The following is a 19544-nucleotide window of genomic DNA, read 5'->3' on the forward strand; positions in this document are numbered from 1 at the left end:
TGCACCTTATCTAAGTGACCTCACCCCCTCAGACATATCACTGCCAATCACAATCATGAGGTTCAGGTGTGCGACACATGGTTTGGGGGAGGGGATGACCGACCCTCTTTGCTTTCATAGGCTAGAATCAGATATCACTTATTTTGTCCTTTAAATCAATGCTTTATGTGGTGGAACTTTTCAACAGGAAAAATATTTCTGATAGACAATCATTGAGCTTTTAAGATGTCATAGCTCTTCATCCTGTAAAATGAATTTTGGCCTTAATCACGGCTTTTAATTCTAGATCTCAGCACTTAGCCAAGAGAGGGTCCATAGCCTACTTGCTTCTATGGCACCATAATTGACATGATTGGGGTATCCAGGGAATTTTTTGTTCCCCATGTTATTTTATCACACACACACACTTCCTGGAAACAGCAGAGCTAAATATAAAAGCAGAAGGAAGTCCAGAATCATTTAACCAGTATTTCTGGAAAGTTAACATTTTGGGAAAGTTATCAGAATGTTGCAAACCTAGGCCTAGACCTGATGTTTAAAAACTTGCAACACACACAAATCTAGTAAAAGACTTGAGTCTAATAAAATATTCAACAAAAACACACTTCATGGGCATTGCCATTTAACAATTTGCATTCAGCCGAGCTGATAAGCCCTGGCTTTTATAACTGAGTTTGATGCATACTTCCCAGGCCTCTGCTGGGAATTGAAAAATGCTAGTGTTGGACCGCTAAACCCTTCGAAAGAGTTATTACAGTAGTCCAGAGTCCTTGACACTCCGAATCTCCTGAAGTGTCAACTTTGATCATTAATCTTAATTTATGATGGTCATAGCGGCTTACAAAAAGGTAGTTCTCAGTTGTCGCTATGCCTATCTAGCTTTTGAGTACTAAAACGTGAGCTGGTAGCAGCAAATGCAGCAATCAGTGATCATTTCCTAATATTAGTCACATCAACTATGCAGTTTTTCACTGGTTGGCCACAGAGTCCTATGTTTCACTGAAGCATGATGACAGAATGACATTAGCCAGAGACATATGGGTCTCAGTAGGCTACATTTTCTAGGTCTCAAACCTCCATTGATTAAAAGATTTTTCAGGGTTTTGACTGCGCTCCTTTATCACACCTGCTTTCAATTAGTACATCCAGAGATCAGTGAACCAACCTTGTTTTCACAGTTAATGACGCGAGACCTTTAGCCCCATGCAGGTTATCCTAGAGTTGGCGTGTTTAGTCTGTGTGAAGCAGATTATAGCGGCAGTAGGGTGCCTCTCCCTACAGAATGCTTTTTATACCTGAGAGGTAGGCTGTGATTAAAGAGCTAATCTCGGTCTGTTCAACCACAATGGTGGTCTAGACGCGCATGCACACTCCATTAAAGACCGGTATAAACGGAGCGATGCTTTGTGCGGGCCGGAATCCACAAATTAGAAATAGAAATAATTAGCAATGGTGGCACCACAGGGATTTCATCAGACAGCGATGCAATTTTATTATACTTTAGTTAGGATTAGTTTATTATATTTTAGTTTATTTGAGTATTTTAGAAGTATACAAATGTGATTTATTTTTCAAACTGGTTGAGTGAGAGAAGTGTGTTCTGTCATTTGTTTGAAAATGATGTAGTGTGTGTGTGTGGGGGGGGAGGGGTTGTGAATAAATCTTCCCCGTTGGTGCTCTTTCGTAGTACCCAGCTGACCACCAAACTTTAGGGTCGAGCCTTGAAATTTCTGCAACGGTAGACCTCATCAGCAAGGATTTCCTGAACTCATTGCGTTTGAGCCATGCCCATCTCTCCTTATAACCACGCTGTGTGAACGCAAATACAATTGTTAGAAATACATTAAAAAGACAAAGTGATCAGAGCAACTAAGTTATCCTACATGACGTAGTCACACAAGAAACCTCAGGCTACATGGACGTGAATAGGGATGAGACTATAGACGATTTTAGTACTAATCGCGATGGAAAATAGAATTATGAAATTGTGGAGACATTCCATAATCGGGATAATCGTAAATCGGGATAATCCTCATGAGTGACTTGAAAACATACTGCAAATCGCTGAATTTTCCCTGACTGCTAGTTTTATTGTACAAGTGGAGCGCACATCTCATCCAAAGCTGTACTACGCCACTAAACATCCTCTGCCATGTATGGTCAATGAAGCCAAATGGCTCTGCTATCTTAAATAGAAGAATATTGTACATTTCAATAAAAATCTTAAATGTCGTTATGTGTTTGTATTGTATTGTAATTATATAAAGATTAAACTAGTTTTCCAATTCCTTTATAACAGTACTAGTCTAACCACTACACTTAGTCTACAAAAAAGCTTCTGATCCCGTACCCACTTCCAGCTATGTGCTAATACCTGTCCATTCCTTTACCACGGAAAACAAGCAGTTGAAACAATGTTGAGCTCAAACAAACCAATGATATCCTAGAAGACATGCAGCTACAATGCATGCAGAAAAAACGTGTTAAACTGCAAATTGTAGAAAATATAATAGGGTATACATTATACCCATCTCTTTCGATTTTCTAATTATAATTTTGCTCATATTGTGGGCTAATTGTTAACGCTTTCCTACTGAAAGTGACAGGAGAAGGAAAATAGAATAACTTTTGCGTGGGCCAAAATAATATTGACTATCTACATTATCTGTACAATACATGATGCGCACAACATAACGGGGAGCTGTTATAATTATACATTTATTATACAGAATCGACACATCAAATAAGTCTATCCATAGCTAATTAGGCACATAAAATGCTAATGGAAGTGCATGCACCCACAGTTCAGTACCAGTAAGAAATGTAATCTATTTTCACCCCTGATCCTCAGATAGGTGACTTGAAAGATCTGTTGCCAGTCAGCGAAGTGTTCCTGACTACTTGTTTTATTTAACTGGTGGAGTACACAACTCAATAAAGAAATTTGTGATTAGATTCAACTTTGTCATTGAACAAGTACAAGTATAGTACAACGAAATGCAGTTAGCATCTAAAAAGAAGTGCGAATAGAAGAGGACAGAAAATGAACTTGTATTAAGTATAATGTATGTTACAGATGTGACATACAGATTTGCAATGTATAGATGTGCAATGAAGGCAAATGCAGTACAAAAGGCAATTCTAAATGTCACTAAACATCCTCTGCAATGTATTGTCAATGAAGCTGGCAACAATATACATTTAGAGATTTACATGTTATTAGAGTATTAGTTAATTATTAATAACCTTCTTTGATATACATTTATTGTAATGGCTTTTTAAAAGCACAACAACAATATTTATGTAATGGAAGAATATCTGATCAGCTGTTTTGAGCCAGAAACCAGAATTGTTATTGGGATTCCTATTAAATCGGGATGAAATCGATAATCGGGATAATTTTGGCCAGGATAATCACGGCATGAAATTCTCATATCGTCCCACCCCTAGAGGTGACACTTCAGATCCTAACGTGAGTACACTGTAAACTCAAGCTGATAGTTCGCTATCCCTTTTAGTATCAATGCTTTGTCTGGTTAGCAGGAGAGAAGACTGGGCAGGGTCCAATGCTAAAAAGTTGGTCTGAAATCTACTGGCCCGGACTGAATTTTAATAAAACAATGTAATTGTATTTTACAGATATATAGTATGTAAATATCATAGAATATTGATTTATACCACATATTTGCATATGATATGAGACATGAGCTGATACAAGCAATTGCTATTTACATAAATATGATTAACCTACATTACTTTTTAATAAATGGTTATCAAAATATGAACTACTATAAATATATTTTCATGAATATGCTTGCTTACTTGAAGTGACATAAAAGCATGACAATAAAATGAGTTAATATATTTATGGTTACAATAATGGTGCAATACAGTACTTGCACTAGTTGGTTGACTGGCTGCTTGTGTGTCACTGCTAGTAAGTGAGTCGGCAGACGTAGTTAACATGACACTTACTGTCGACAAGCCATGTCCGTACAGTTTTTCTTTCCGCATTAAACAGACTATGTCATGGCTGTAGTCCGTGAATGGCTTCTCCCCCTTCACAATATGATAGGCGGTCGTAATTCGTTTTCAATTTGGCTACACGTCACCTCATTCATTGGGAACAAGCAGACATTCATTCATGCACCCGCAGGGTTGTCAACAGGGTCCAAAACTAACTTTTTGACTCACCTGCCAAGGGGACTGGCAGATGAAAAAATCCACTGGCCGAGCATCACGTATACATTCATCTCAGTATATTTCTCTGAGATAAGGTATGTTGAAGACAAAATGTTATTTCTGATGACAAATTAGTTGTTTCTGCTTTTATCTTTAGCATACTGGTGTGGAATCTGTGTTATAATGTATTTTAAATGGATTATGAAGGTATGTTTCATTGGAAGGTATATGTGCCTAGGTAAGAGAGCAATAGGAACAACTGTTTAGATTATCTCTTTCTGTAGGTTGTGCTCTGATAACCACAGGAATGTTTACATTGACAATCTGGCAGGGAGGGTTATCGTCTTGGAAAGATGATCTTTGCTAGGTAGACATGCCCTTTAATGTATAGATCAGCTTGTAACCAGCATTACAGTGAGAACAGTTTGGACATTCATTGAAATAGGACAACTCTGCATTATTCCGATATATACAGAATGCCCTCCCTTGATTTGTGCGGGTTCTCTAATATTTAACCACTATACATTACTGCTAAATTCTAACACTGGCCACACACAGAATAACTTGTAACCACAGCTTCGGCATCATACTGTAGCCAGCCTCTTGAAACTCTTATCTCCAAACCTCCAATTCTCACAAAGTTTTCTTTTTTTTAAGTGACGCTACAAAAGTTTATGTATTACATAGTGATGTGCAGTTCACAAACGATTCGTTCATTTTGAACAAATCTTCTTAGAGACTGACTCACAAGTCCGTTTTTCCGGTGACTCGTTCAATTGTATTGTTCATTTGAACGTTTGACAGTTCTCGATTTCTACAAGATGATCACTTGCTTCATACCCGGTCCTCCAGCTCAGTTCTCCGATCAACATGTATCTACATTCGCAGAGAAAAATAGAACAAGGCAGGAACATCAAATACAGCTTTGTAACTGATAACTGAACCCAGAATAATAACTAACATAGTTGTTTTTCTGATTTCATGAAAAAAACTGATGAAAACAAGTATGCAGCCGTTGTATTTGCCTAAGTAACAAGAACCCAGGCAAGTCTAGTTCAGCTGGCCCGTGATAGAAAATGTAGACACCAAGATTTGAACCCAGATCACCCACATGTAAGTCTGTCCTTAACCACTACACCAAAGAGCGGTACATTTACTGGATGTCAGTATAGCCAGGTGTCTTTTGCCACTGCCCTTTTTAATAGTTCATTGGCCATTTGTGAATGACATTGATACAGTTAAACTAACTTACTAAGTTTACCTCCACCACAAATAGTGGCTATGTATTGCGTTTTAACAGCGTATTAGCCAGTAATACGTTTTACCGGTATCTACTAACTTACTGGAATAGTCATAAGAATTGCGCAATTGGTAGCAAGTCTGCCAAAGCTATTTCATTTCATGACATAAGAACTTTTTTTCCTTCATGGCAAAACAACATACTTTTTTCATTCATTGGTGAATGACATTTATACAATAACTATCAGAGATAGTTGAGATCTGGAGAATTTGGAGGCCAAGTCAACACCTTGAACTCATTGAGGTGTTCCTCAAACCATTCCTGAACCATTTTTGTTTTGTGCCAGGGCACATTACCCTGTTGAAAGAGGCCAATGCCATCAGGGAATACAGTTGCCATGAAAGGGTGCACATGGTCTGCAACAATTCTTATGCAGGTGGTACATGTGAAAGTAACATCCACATGAATGGCAGGACCCAAGGTTTCCCAGCAGAACATTGCCCAAAGCATCCCTGCCTCCACCGGCTTGCCTGCTTCCCATAGTGCATCCTGTTGTCATGTGGTCTCCAGGTAAGCGACACACGCACCCGGCCATTCACGAGATGCAAAAGAAAACGTGATTCATCAGACCCGGCCACCTTCTTCCAATGCTCTGTGATCCAGTTCTGATGCTCACATGCCCATTGCAGGCGCTTTCGCAGCCCCATATGCAACAAACTGTGACGTGATGTACCAGCATTAACAGTAGCTTGTCTGTTGGATCGGACCACACAGGCCAGCCTTCGCTCCCCACGTGACTCAGTGAGCCTTGGCCACCCATGATCCTGTCGCCGGTTCACCCCTTTTCCTTCCATTGAACAGTTTTGATAGGGACTGACCACTACAGACCGGGAACACCGCACAAGGGCTGAAGTTTTGGAGATGCTCTGACCCAGTAGTCTAGTCATCACAATTTTGTCCCTTGTCAAAGTAGCTCAGATCCTTACGATTGCCCATTTTTCTAGCTTCTAACAACTTTGGGGACAGAATGTTCACTTGTTACCTAATATATCCCACCCACTGACAGGTGCCTTGACAACAAGATTATCGTGTTATTCACTTCATGTAACAAGGACGCGAGTGGAGGACGCATGCCATCCCCCCCGACGTGGTATTCGGCACGCGTCGTCGCCGGTCTTCTAGCCACGCCGCTCCTCCTCCCACTGCACTGTCATGTCTTGTTATTGCACACACCTGGTGTCCATTCCCTCATTAGGTTGCCTATTTTAGTTCCTGTGTTTCTGGGTGTCTTTGTGTGGTATTGTTCTGTCTTTCTATTGTGAAGAGAGGCACGTTCGTTTGAGCGTTTTGATCGCCGTGTTATAGCGTGCCTTTGTGTTTGATTTATTGAAAATACAGTTTGTTTATCGCCTCCCTGCGTTTGGCTCCAAGTTTCAACAATTTAAGAATGTTTCTCAATGTAAAATTGTAAATGGTTTGGGGATCATTATCTATGGTACATAATATCATTAAAAGATTCATAGAATCTGGACAGATGAAATCTCTGTATGCAAGGGACAAAGCCGACACTGCAAGGGCCATTAGGCGGCACCGCATTAAAAACAGACAAATCTGTAGTGGACATCACTGCATGGGGTCAGAAAATTGAAGTTAAAACTCTACCATGCTAAAACGAAACCATACATAAACATGATCCAGAAATGCAGCTGCCTTCTCTGGGCCCAAGCTCATTTAAGATGGACTGAGGCAAAGTGGAAAACTAGTGTGGACTGACAAATCAAAATTAGAAATGATTTATGTGAATCAGGGATGCTGCATCCTCCAGGCTAAAAAGGAGAGGCCCATTCAGCTCCCTGTCAGTGCACAGTTCAAAAGCCAGCATCCGTGATGGTATGGGGTGCGTTGCTGCACATGGCATGGGTGACTTACAAATCTGTGGAGTCACCATTTATTCTGAACAACATATACAGATTTTGGAGCAACATATGCTGCCATCCAGACAATGTATTTTTCAGGGAAGGCCTTGTTTTTTTCAGCAAGACAATGCCAAACAACATTCTGCACATATTACAACAGCATGTAAAGGTCCGGATGCTAAACTGGCCTACTTGCAGTCCAGACCTGTCACCCATTGAAAACATTTGGCGCATTATGAAAGAAAAATGACAAATGAGACCCCAAACTGTTGAGTAGATTAAATCCTATTTCAAGCCAGAATGGGAAAACATTTCACTTTCCAAACTATAGGAATTCGTAGTTTGGAAAACGCTTACAGAGTATTGTTAAAAGAGCTGATACAACACAGTGGTAAACATGCCCCTGTCCAAAAACAATAGTATTTCTCAGTTTCAACATTAGATATGATGTCTTTATATTATTTTCAATTATATACAGGGATAAAATGTTTGACACCATTGCATTCTGTTTTGTTTGTTTGCATTTTACGCAGCGCCCTGCCTATAACAACCCCATTTCCAACTTTTCTGGAAATGGGGTTGTACATGGTATGACCATCTTTAAACAATACCATGTTATTGCATTAGAAGTGGTGCATTAAGTGCTTTCCATTGTAGACTGTTAATAGCCTAAATTACACAATCTTTACATGTTTTCTTGCAATTAGAAATCTGACACTTTGTGTTATCTTTATTTACAATGCAGGTTGGAAGCAGATAATTAACAAAAATAAAATAACTCAATTATATTTTCCTTTAGTCTAGTCTTTTTTTAATTGTGAAGTAATGGGTAGCTTGGTAACCATCAAGTCAAAATAGCTTGTCCAAAACTACTAATTCCCCATGCTTTGCTCCAGAACAATATATCCCAACTGAGAGTGCCTGAGACCACATGCAGGTGGATCACAGACTTCCTGTCCAACAGGAGGCAGCACATGAGGTTGGGGAAGCACCTGTCTGACACCCAACCATCAGCACCGGCTCACCTCAAGGCTGTGTCCTGTCCCCCTACTCTTCTCCCTGTATACCAACAGCTGCACCTCCAGTCACCACTCTGTCAAGCTCCTGAACTTTGCGGATGACACCACCCTCACCAGAGACATGTCAACTCTCGAGTCCTTTTGCTTTCTGGGCACCACCATCGCCCAGGACTTCAAGTGGGAGCTGAACATTACCTCACTTACAAAGAAAGCTCAGCAGAGGATTTACTTCCTATGGTAGCTGAAAAAGTTCAACCTGCCAAAGTCTTTGATGGTGCACTTCTACACTGCCATCATAGAGTCCATCCTGACCTCCTCTATCACCATCTGGTACACTGCAGCCCCTGCCAAGGACAAGGGCTGGCTGCAGCACATCTGCTCTGCAGAGAGGGTGATTGGCTTCAATCTGCTGTCTCCACAAGACCTACACACCTCCAGGATGCAGAGGTGAGGAGCAAAGATTGGGGCTAATCCCTCTCACCCTGGAAATAGACTATTCAGAACTCTCTACTCTGGTAGAAGGTTGAGGTCTATCAAAAAGAACCTCGTCACAAGAACAGTTTCTTTCCTACAGCAGTAGGCCTCATGAACATTCCCCCAGAGCCAAATTGACTATAGCCTGCTCCCCACATATACACACAACCCTTAACTAGACAAATCTACAACCCCTCCACACACACCCACCCACCCCTCAACTGGACAATTATTGCACCTTATATACTTCAGTATATTTTTTGTTAATTTATTAAAAGTCAGTCTACTGTTTTTATGCTTAGTCACTATTCACATTTCTTTTTATTTATAAAATTGCTGCACCAACAGACCAGAACAAATTCCTAGTTTGTTGTGAAACTTACTTGGCAATGAGATTCTGAAGTAGGGCTTGTAGGTAAACGTTTATTGACTAGTTCCCTAAGGAAGTTTGCGTTTGAATGCAGGAGTCGTTAATCAGTGTTAATCAGGCTAAAACGCACAGACGGATTCCAAAAGGTGTTTCGCTGAAAGCATCCAAACATGCGGCAGCACATTTAGCGCTGCGCAGGAGCACATTTCTGAGTTTCCAGTAATAGGAATATGTGAAGGTATACATGCATGCATCACAGTGGATCCATATCTCACCTAGGTCTCCTGAAAGCCAGGCCATACATCTGGCAGGCCAAGCCCACGGTGGGGGTGTAAACAATGGGCATGAACTTCTCTGTGTCTGATGTCAGCACCCTGTAGAAGAGCTTCTCATTCCTGTCCTGGAGCCCCATCAGAAACACATATCTGGGAACAGCAAAGGGGGAAAAAATTTAACATCCCTAAAATAGAACTGTAAAACTTGTCTACAACTGACAGAGGATTTATGAAATCCATATCTCTGAGAAAAATACTTGCAGTTAGACACATGCACAATTAGACACGCAGACAGACAGAACCAATGACAGACAAAGTTGAGTGTTAAGGTGAGAGGGAAAAACATCTGGGGGTGACTCCGACATCATGTGAGAGCAATCCTGTACCAATGCCTCACCCCATTTAACCTGCCCCAAAGATTCACAGAAGTGGACTTAATTGAATAAAAGTCAGAGATAGAGCGAGAGAAAACAGCACGCCACGTCTTCCCTTCTCGCCGAATACGAACGCTGACAACTGCGCCACAAGTCCTGTGTTGTACAATAATTACCGGTTACAGTTACTATTGCTTATGGTACAAACACTCAGAAAAATACAAAGTGCACAGAAACAGCCCACAGACATCCAACAAAAGCTCTGTGTTACGACTGAACATATTACCAAAATGTACTACCAGACCACAACATGGGTCCAGCACTTATGTAGACAGCATTCAATAAAAGCCAGAGTATAATGACCCTCTTGTTTTGATGATTGAAAGCATGCATGGCTTTCTCCTGCAGGGTCATGTTGGCAAAGGTGTTAACGATCTCTTAAAAATACCCTAGGATGGTCCAGCAATCTGAGCCTCTGCTGTGCTGTACTGATGCAGCATGGGTTTGATTCCAAACTACTGCCATTTCAGCACAAAACACTTCAGTTCTTCTGTTATTAAAATAGATAGTCACTGGAATTCTTTATTTGACATGACTGAGTTCATCTAAAGTTGGGTAGCAAGCTAGCAAGTGACAAATAATAGCCATTCTAAATGGCAACTAGTTTGGATGGAAAGAACAACACAAAAACAACCCATGACTGGGCAAGAGAACTGACAACAACATTTTGCCCAGAGTATATATTCCCGTGGAAGAACGTAATTGTATTTTCTCATCAAAAAAGCATTAAGTGAAATATTAAAAGTTATTTTAATATGCAATGTTAAGTTTTTAAAGCATTTCATTAACACCATCTAGGCTATTTTAATCTAAGCTCAGAAAAACACTTGCAGCCGACCAAAAAACAACCTGGGGTCAGGTGACGCTCTATACATCAATCCATCCTTTCCTCAAAGTTACTTTGAATTTCGCAGAGAGGGTCTGCTGACACCTGTCCACCACTGAGTTCCAACATGACTTTAGAGCAATAAAGAGTAGCTCACCCCTTCCGTCCAGCTACTAGAAAAGTGAATTACCTGTACTGTGGCCCTCAGCAACCTTCTCTATCCCACAGAGAAAATAGGCCACATTAAGCAACCACTAAACTGTGGTTATAGCCCATAAGGTTAAACTCACAAGTAGACATTTTAAGAGTTAACCCTGATGATTTTTGTTTCTCAGAGTCATCCTTTTTCATTTTTCCCCTTTTTGTCTAGGTACCCAAAAGAAGGGTTTTCCCAAAAACACCCAGTCTATAACTCAATCACTTATCATAGAAATGTTTGGGCTTGAATCCAGAATTATCCTGAATTAAGCTTTCTTTAGGGAACAGTAACAGTTAATAGCCTCTGATTGGAGTAGAACAGTATGTATCCTTCAGTTTTGACCATAGGTCATTCAAATACAGTGACAAGGCTTGAGAAAAAGGTCCCAGACTGCAATGTAAACAGAGGACAGATGGAGCAAATACCAGCTCTGAAAAACTGGTCCAATGCCCTGACTGGACTGGAAGGTACTGCCGAATGATGAGACAAACTGTTATTTAATTCCTTTCCCATGCCCTGTCAATGTCACTAATTGCTGTTTTGAAAGATTTGGTTGAGTACAGCATAAGAACTCTCCCAAACGGTCATCATACAATCATGCTGGACAAATGGAATGAAAGACAAGGCCTTGACTAAGTCACAAACAGTCAGAGTTCCCACTAATAATTCACATGTCAAAATAGGAGAACTGCAGGGGGCAGGTTCACTGAGGTCTGTAGAAACACTGTAGAAACAATTAAATGGGTTCAAATGCTTGCAACAGAAGGATCCCTGTATGATTTAAATAACGTTCAAGTTATTTCACGATTGAATGCAGACAGGAGGTATCTGCAGCCAGGTAGCCGAAGATGAAAGAAATTAGCCTTGGTCTAGCGCATGAGGCCTTTTATAACCCTAATCAGCTACAGTACAGATGGAAGATGAAATCAGCGTTTCTTTAATGTCTGAAAGGAAATTGTAAAATGACAGGATTAAGTAAAATAAGGACAAGGAAAAACCAAGCAATTGGGGGGGGGTTAGGAGATGTGTTGAGTAAATGGTGGGCTTTTGGGCTGGGTCAAACCAAGATCTCAGACGACTGGTCTGCAATTCTTCAGACTAAGTCATTCTAAGTCACTGAAGGCTTCCAGATGTGTGATCTCTCTTTCAACCCCCACAATCTCTCAAAGACAAAAGGATGGATGAGTAGCCTGACACAAGCAAACCCTACAACTGTACATATAGCGGTTTCACCTGTCCAGGTCATCCTTCTTCATCTCATAGTTCTTGAGCACCCGGAGGAGCTGGACGTCCTGGCTGAGAAAGCATGGAGGCAGAAGGCCATGGATGCCCAGCTGGAGACGCTCCTCAAGGGAGAAGGCCATGCCCTGAAACACACAGGGAGATCTGTTAGACCACCACTACAAAGCAACAGAATGAAAGAGGGATCAATTACTCCCACAGACCACAACACAAGGCCACTGGGGGACAGCCTCTGTAGGGTTGCTGAATTAGACAGTCTGAGCTTCTTTAATCTCAGTTAGCCAGAATTAAAATTATCTCATGAAAGTTTGTCTTGTGTGGCTTTGTTCTGACAGAATACTATTAGCACTTAAACACAGGTTTCCTTTTGCAGTAATTATCATTGAAACAAAGTATTTGTTTTCTCACACACACACACACACACACACACACACGATGGAATCAAGTAAAAAAACTGAAGTATTGCATGTTATGAAAACAAATATTCATCCCTGCACAAATCTCACTGTAGTGAAAGCCTGTGCAGGTCTAATTGGTGGACAGCTGCAGATATGGTTGTCATTCTGGAATCTCCACCCAGTAACTCTGGAGCTTTGTCAGAATAGCCAGTAGGTTCTTGGTCACCTCCTAGACATAGGCCTTTTCTCCATTGGTCAGTTTGGCCCAGTTGGACAGCTCTAGGAAGTGTGTTGGTGGATTCAAACTTCTTCCATTTAAGAATGATGGAGGCCACTGTGTTCTTGGGGACCTTCAGTGCAGCAGACACTTTGTGGTACCCTTCCCCAGATCTGTGCCACAACACAATACTCTCACAGAGCTCTATGGACAATTCCTTTTATCTCAAGGTTTGGTTTTTGGCTGACATGCACTTCTGTGGGAACTTACATAGACAAGTGTGTGCCTTCCCAAATCAATTTCAATCAATTGAATTTACTACAGATGAATAATAAATGTTTAAAACAAAATGCTTTGTCACTGAGGTATTGTGTGTAGACTGATATTTTTTGAATAACGCTGTTTTATTGAAACAAAACATGGAAAAACTGAGGGGATCTGAATACATTCCAAATGCACTATACCTATGCATATATGTGTACACGTATATTTTATTCATTAACCATTTTTATTAAGAACTTGACAGAAGAACATTAACACAGACAGCCCAACAGAAAAGATCTGAAGTAACAATCAAGAAATATAAAACAATACAACAACACAAAACAAGAATCCAGGCAAGCCTAGTTCAGCTGGCCCGCAATAAAAAGTGTTGATCGTTGTTGCCCTCCCACTACGTCACAGAGCCATTCATTAGTCAGGTATTAACATCACGTCAAGTTTGAATATTTCGTTAGACACCATTAACCATTTTGTTAAACTGAGTAACATTTAAGTTTACCTCCATCACAAATAGTATCTATGAACTGTATGACTTTTGCCACTGGCTGTTTTAACAACTTATCAGCCATTTGTGAATTATATTGCTACAATAACTACTGTATCAATATAGGTGATGATAACAGAGAAACGTGGAGTCAGCAAAGTTTGTCTATCCTGAACAAATCCTGAGACATAATTGGAAAATCCACCACAAATAGTCGCAATATAACAGTAAACAGTTTCAGTTCATTCCTATAACAGCTATTGAAGGTTGTAGTCAGCGAAGTTTGTCTATCCTTAACAAATCCTCTTTTGCATTAACACAGTATCTATCAACATAGGTGACAATAACAAACTTTTTCGTCAAGTGAAAAGACAAGAGAATTGTGTAGGCAGTGAAGTGTTTGTCTATCCTGAACAAATCCTAATATCCACCCGAACTGTTTTATTTTAGGCCTAATATAACGTAGCTACTGAAGGTTGTAGCCAGTGAAGTTTTTGTCTGTCCTGAACAAATCCTAAAGGTATAATGTGTTTTGACTGTGACTGGAGTCAAAAGCGGGACCTGTTGTTCTGTAGTCCATGTCTCTAACCACTACGCTTAACAATGTCTCTGCAGTAAGCACTTAGCTGTCAAGATGGCAGGTACAAGCCTTCTCTTTTCAAACTAGGTGAGAATTATATCTACAAGTTCAGATGTAGAGCCAAACAGGTACAGCGATCGGGAACATTGTTTAAATAACCTCAAACACAACTTCTTGAATATTATTCCACCAATCTCTTAATGCTGTACATAACAGTATGTGTCTTATAGAGCCATTGTCGGGGGAAGCATCTGCCCGGAGTAGCACCCACTGCTAATATGGTGAACATAGTGTGCTTTGCTTCATGGAATCGTGGCTTTCTGGGAATATGCGGAATCGACCGTTGGGCTTGCCAGCTTTACGTTGCTGTGAGCGTAGAGGGGTGAACTCAGCGGTAAGAGGAAAGGAGGAGGTCTCGCCGTTTTTGTTAACGAATAGTGTAACCCAGGACACCTGACTGAAATCAAGCATACAATATGCAACCCTGACATTGATGGTTTGCTTTGAAATGTTTCAATTGGAATGGGGGTAGGACAAGAGGACATTACAACCATTTGGACAGTGAATTATTTAAGTGGAATGTCTCCAAATAGTGAAACTTTGGAAAATTATATTTCTTAGAAATCAGCATGAAGCTCAAGAATTGCTTTTTATACTTTTCAAGTAGATCCAACACAGTTGATTACATTCTGATGCCACTCCACCCAAAATATGGTTTTGCCTCCAAATAGCATATTCCTATTGGGCCACAGAGGAACCGGAGATGATATATCAAGATTCCAATGCCCAACTCCATGAAGTTAACCCAATAAGGTTCAAGTATTTGTAAAACTTTCAGCTGTGAAGTTGGATCAGAATTCTAAACCAGTGCGAGACACCCCCAGAGTCCTCTGATTATCTGGTACCAGCCTGGTTATGCCCTGCTTTTCAAACTTGGCAGCCACATACTTCATTTTGAAGTAGATTCCCCAACAGTACCACATTAAGTTAGGGAGAAATACACCTTTATTTAGGGGTTTCATTAAACCTAAAAAATGCTGTGAATTACCCCAAAAACATTTTAGATCATGCCTGTCAATACCCTTAAAGTAATAATCTGGAATATACAAAGAAAGACCCACTCCCATTTAAAGTGAAACCAGCCACCACCTTTATACGGAGCTTCTGCTCATAACTAGTAGAGTTGGGAATGGAGAATTGTGAGTGGCAGAATCAGTGACTAAACTGTATATTTGTCTGCTGAAATACAAGCTTGCTGGACAGTTCATATTATACCAATAGGCCAGCTACTGTCATTCCTGGGACGGATTTAAAGTTGTGGTGCAATTCTGTGTTTTGGAACACACTCCAAAAGGGCTTGGCCAAAATGTAACGTTTTTTTAAAAGGACCAGCTTGTTTATATCTGGATATGTTGAGGGGTTTTGGTTGTAAACATTTGTTTGATTGCAATGGACACAGCATAAGATTTAAGTAGAAAAGCATACAGCGCAATAAAATGTGGTGTTCTTGGCGTCATACTAACCATCAGAAGAGACCTCAGACACATTTCAAAACTGTGGCAGAGTTTTTGAAAACGACAGTGCTTAGTCAATCGGACTTGAAGCTAATAGTGGGGCACTCAGCCTATAGTGCATGAATACAAAATGCTCATGGATAGGAAAACAAACAAACTTCCATGGGAACACATTCGTTTGCTGGCATACAGACCTTCCTCTTAGATCTAAGGAAAACAAACATACACTTACAAAGGAACACACATATTCACACATACATACACACACAGAGTATCTGAGCAGAGGAATAAGGGTTTTACAATTGCTTCTCAAAATACAATTATGTCTTAAATTCATTTCTGTCATGTCGAACACACAATGCTTCTGTTATGAAAATGAATATGATGTTTGGGCTGAGAGAGTTTGACAGCTTGGACGTGTGACTCGGGGTTCCAGCAGACCCATGGTCTGATGTCAATACACAATTACTGTCAGTTGGCCAGCAGCGCTTCTGCCCACAGGCCACGGCTCTTGTATTCAAGGTTTTTCCATACTACCACATAACAGTGCATTATAGCACAGCCTTTACAGCACTTCATCCATGTTTGGTCAGCAGTAACCACTGGGGTAGCGTTTATGTTATTCCCTTGTGTTACAACTAAAACAAATACACCCGCACGCCACCGCGGATGCTAAATAATGGAGGATTTGATTGAACTTTTTTGTAATCCTGCTGTGTAAAAATATATCATTCAACAGCAATGTGTAAGATGAAGTTGTCATTCCAACAGCATTTAGTTCTTGATGTGTGTCAGTTTTCTCCAGGCTTGACAATGTCCTTAAGTGACCTAAAAAATAGACAGGAGTAGACGGTCAAAACTGCCAGCTCACAATTGCTACCTTCTCCATAATCAAAAGAGAAATTCTATTTTGCGAAGAGGCCAGTGGTTGACATCATAAGCTATGTCTCCTCAAAGGCTTTGGACTCCACTGGGCCATTATATAGCTAAGTTTAGCTGTCTCATACAACTGCGCATGAGACATATTGGAGGCTAAACTGGAGAACCTGGAAATGAAACACTGGCATCTGGGTAAGTGTGCGTGTTCCATATTGCACAGTTGGTTGAGCACTGTCCTTGCAATACCAGGGTTGTGGGTTCCAATCCAATGAGGATGTAAAAATGTATGCACTCAGTAACATTCTGAATGAAAGCATCTGCAAAGTTAAATCCCTCAAACCTCAACCCAATCTAACCTTGACCTCAAAAACATTATATTAATGCTTAAACATAACCTATTATTAAACCTAACAGGAAATGCCCAGTAACACTAACATTTAAGCCAAAAATATAGCTTCTTCAAAATGGGGACAGGGATAAATGTCCCAAAATCAGATTCTTCTGATTTACTCACAGTTTGGGGACATTTTTGCCTCCAGAATATAGTTAGGTTACAGTAGCAGCAGTAAAACAGTATGGGGCTTGTTTGTGTTGGAGCTAAATGTCACGGCCTGTCTGAGAGAGTGAGGGGATCAATGGACCCAGTCTCATTAAGAATAATTATCTACACAGCTCTGTGGCCCGCTTAAAGGCTCACAGTGTCATACGTGTAATGGAGACCATCCATGGAGCGAGGCCCAAACGAGCAATTAAGGTCCCCGACAAAGGAATAGAGAGTCTGGGCTGATTATTTGGTATATGGAGATATGGAACCACCTTCTGAACTGGGACAGAAGGAGAGCTAATAGAGGGTACCGCTTTCCACTGTATGCATGGATGGCAAAAAAAGATTAGAGCGACACAGTCTGCTGCTCCTGGCAGGGTCACTGTGGGAACCGATGAGTGGATTTGGAAGGTCTTTGGCAAGTGACTGACTAGCTACATGTATAGGCCGGTGACACCGATGACCCTAGCCCTTAGATAGAGCTGCCAATCCTCAGTCAGTCAGTGAGTCAGCAAGACAGTCAGCCATTGACCCAGCCTGTCTGTCAATCAGTCAATAAGCCAGCCAGCCTGTTATAGTGCCTCAAACACAGTAGCTGCCTGACAGGTTATTTCTGCCATTAAAAAGAGACCACCTAAATACACTGACTTAAAAGTTAAGGGAACATGTAATCACAGTATAACACCAAGTCAATTATACTTCAGGGATATCAATCTGTCCAGTTAAGGAGCATAAGCGATTGTGAATCAATATCACCTGTTTTGATGCAAATTAAAGGGAAAACAGGTGCACTGGAGAGGCAATCCCAAAAAAGGGAATGGTTTTGCAGGTGGTGGCCAAAGACAATTGCTCTCCTTAACCTTCTTGACTGATTCTTCAAAAATGTTGCATTTTGCTAGTGTCCTTGAAACTACTGGCAGAATGAGGCGGTACCTGCAGCCCATTCAGGTCGCATAGGCAGTCCAGCGCCTCCAGGATGGCACATCCATGGGCCGTCACAAGGTTTGCTGTGTCTCCTAGTACAGTCTCAAGAACATGGAGTAAATACCAGGAGATGGGCCATCACACGAGTGCTGGACATGGCCGTAGAAGGGCAACAACCCAGCAGCAAGACCGGTATCTGCTCCTTTGTGCGAGGAGGAACTGGAGGAGCACTGCCAGAGCTCTACAAAATGATCTCCAATGGGCTACTGGTGTGCATGTTTCTAACCAAAATCAGAAAGACTTCATGAGGGTGGCACGAGGGCCCAATGTCTTCTAGCGGGACCTGTGTTCACAGCCCAGCACTGTGTAGCTCAATTGGCACTCACCAGAGAACACCAGAATTGACAGGTCCGCCATTGGTGCCCCATTCTCTCCACAGATGAGAGCAGGTTCACACTGAGCTCATGTGACAGAGATTGGCCCTCATGTTCCCCAGACCTGAATCCAATTGAGAACCTCGGGGAAGTTATGTATCGGCGCATCCAACGCCTCCAAGGAGCACCATTATAACAAAATTACATTAATGCTGCATTCAAGCCTGGCTTCACAAATTAAAACATTACTCAATCAGAAATTAGGCAAAAATGTAATACATAACGGTCATCTACCCAACAGAAACCAGGGTTGGAAATTGTGTTTTCTATGGAGAACGAAGTAAGCTGAAAGGCTCAAACATCATCCCCTTGAGGCAGAACGATCTAGGTGTTCTAGCGAGTAGTGATGGGCATTCCTTTTAATTAAGGTGTCTCAATTTGTTCTTCTTTGCCTTAATGAGCCAACTCATTACAAAACAAATTACCAGCAACTGGGAATATAACCTGCAGAGAGTTTTAGTAATGGATGTATTGAAATGGCCTTAACATTTTTGTCAATACTCCTACCAGTAGTTACAGGCTATAAAGTGCACCTACTGTAGCTAGTTGAAAATTATAGCATTATAGGCTATAGACGACTGCGCAACAAACAGGTGAATGGCGCATATGATTTTCTAGGTTCTTTCTAGGTTTTTTTGTTAAAATGCACACAAATCAGGAAACTAGCCAGGTGCTAAATGATCACAGCGTGCTGCCAATCAAGTTCTCATTTGCAATAGTAATGACTTTAATAACAATCAGATGAGCTTTCTAGACAGATGACGTGCCTGGTTAGATGCTAGCATTCAGACCTGGTTATTCTATCAATGAGCAAGCTTTTGGACTGTATAGCTAGGCTACTCAGGATAGGCATTGACAGCTAAACGGGTTGTTTTGTAGTAAATTTAATATGATCGATCCATTCCATATTTTCTTATTTTACACTATTATTTATGACAAACAGATGTTTTCATCAGCATATCTGAATAATGAATTGGCATATGCTTGTAATTAACATATCATATATAAACAATATGTTCTGGACAAGAGCATCTGCTGAATGACAAATGTGATATCATACAACATGGATAGCCATAAAATATCCAAAACAGTGTGACATGTAATTCCGCTT

At 40.8% G+C, this 19544-nt stretch overlaps 1 protein-coding gene across 1 annotated transcript in view; it reads right to left on the bottom strand.

Moving 5' to 3' along the window:
• The window catches only part of me1 (malic enzyme 1, NADP(+)-dependent, cytosolic), a 137089-nt gene that overhangs the window by 66355 nt on the left and 51190 nt on the right, over window positions 1-19544 (bottom strand). The window contains exons 2-3 of the mRNA XM_013132077.4: window positions 12169-12302; window positions 9477-9626 (exon numbers count right to left, since the gene is read on the bottom strand). Of these exons, the coding sequence (XP_012987531.2) occupies window positions 9477-9626; window positions 12169-12302 (284 nt within the window). The remainder of the gene's footprint in view (window positions 1-9476; window positions 9627-12168; window positions 12303-19544) is intronic.

The sequence above is a fragment of the Esox lucius genome, chromosome 20 (genome assembly GCF_011004845.1).
Source record: "Esox lucius isolate fEsoLuc1 chromosome 20, fEsoLuc1.pri, whole genome shotgun sequence".
Taxonomy (NCBI): domain Eukaryota; kingdom Metazoa; phylum Chordata; class Actinopteri; order Esociformes; family Esocidae; genus Esox; species Esox lucius.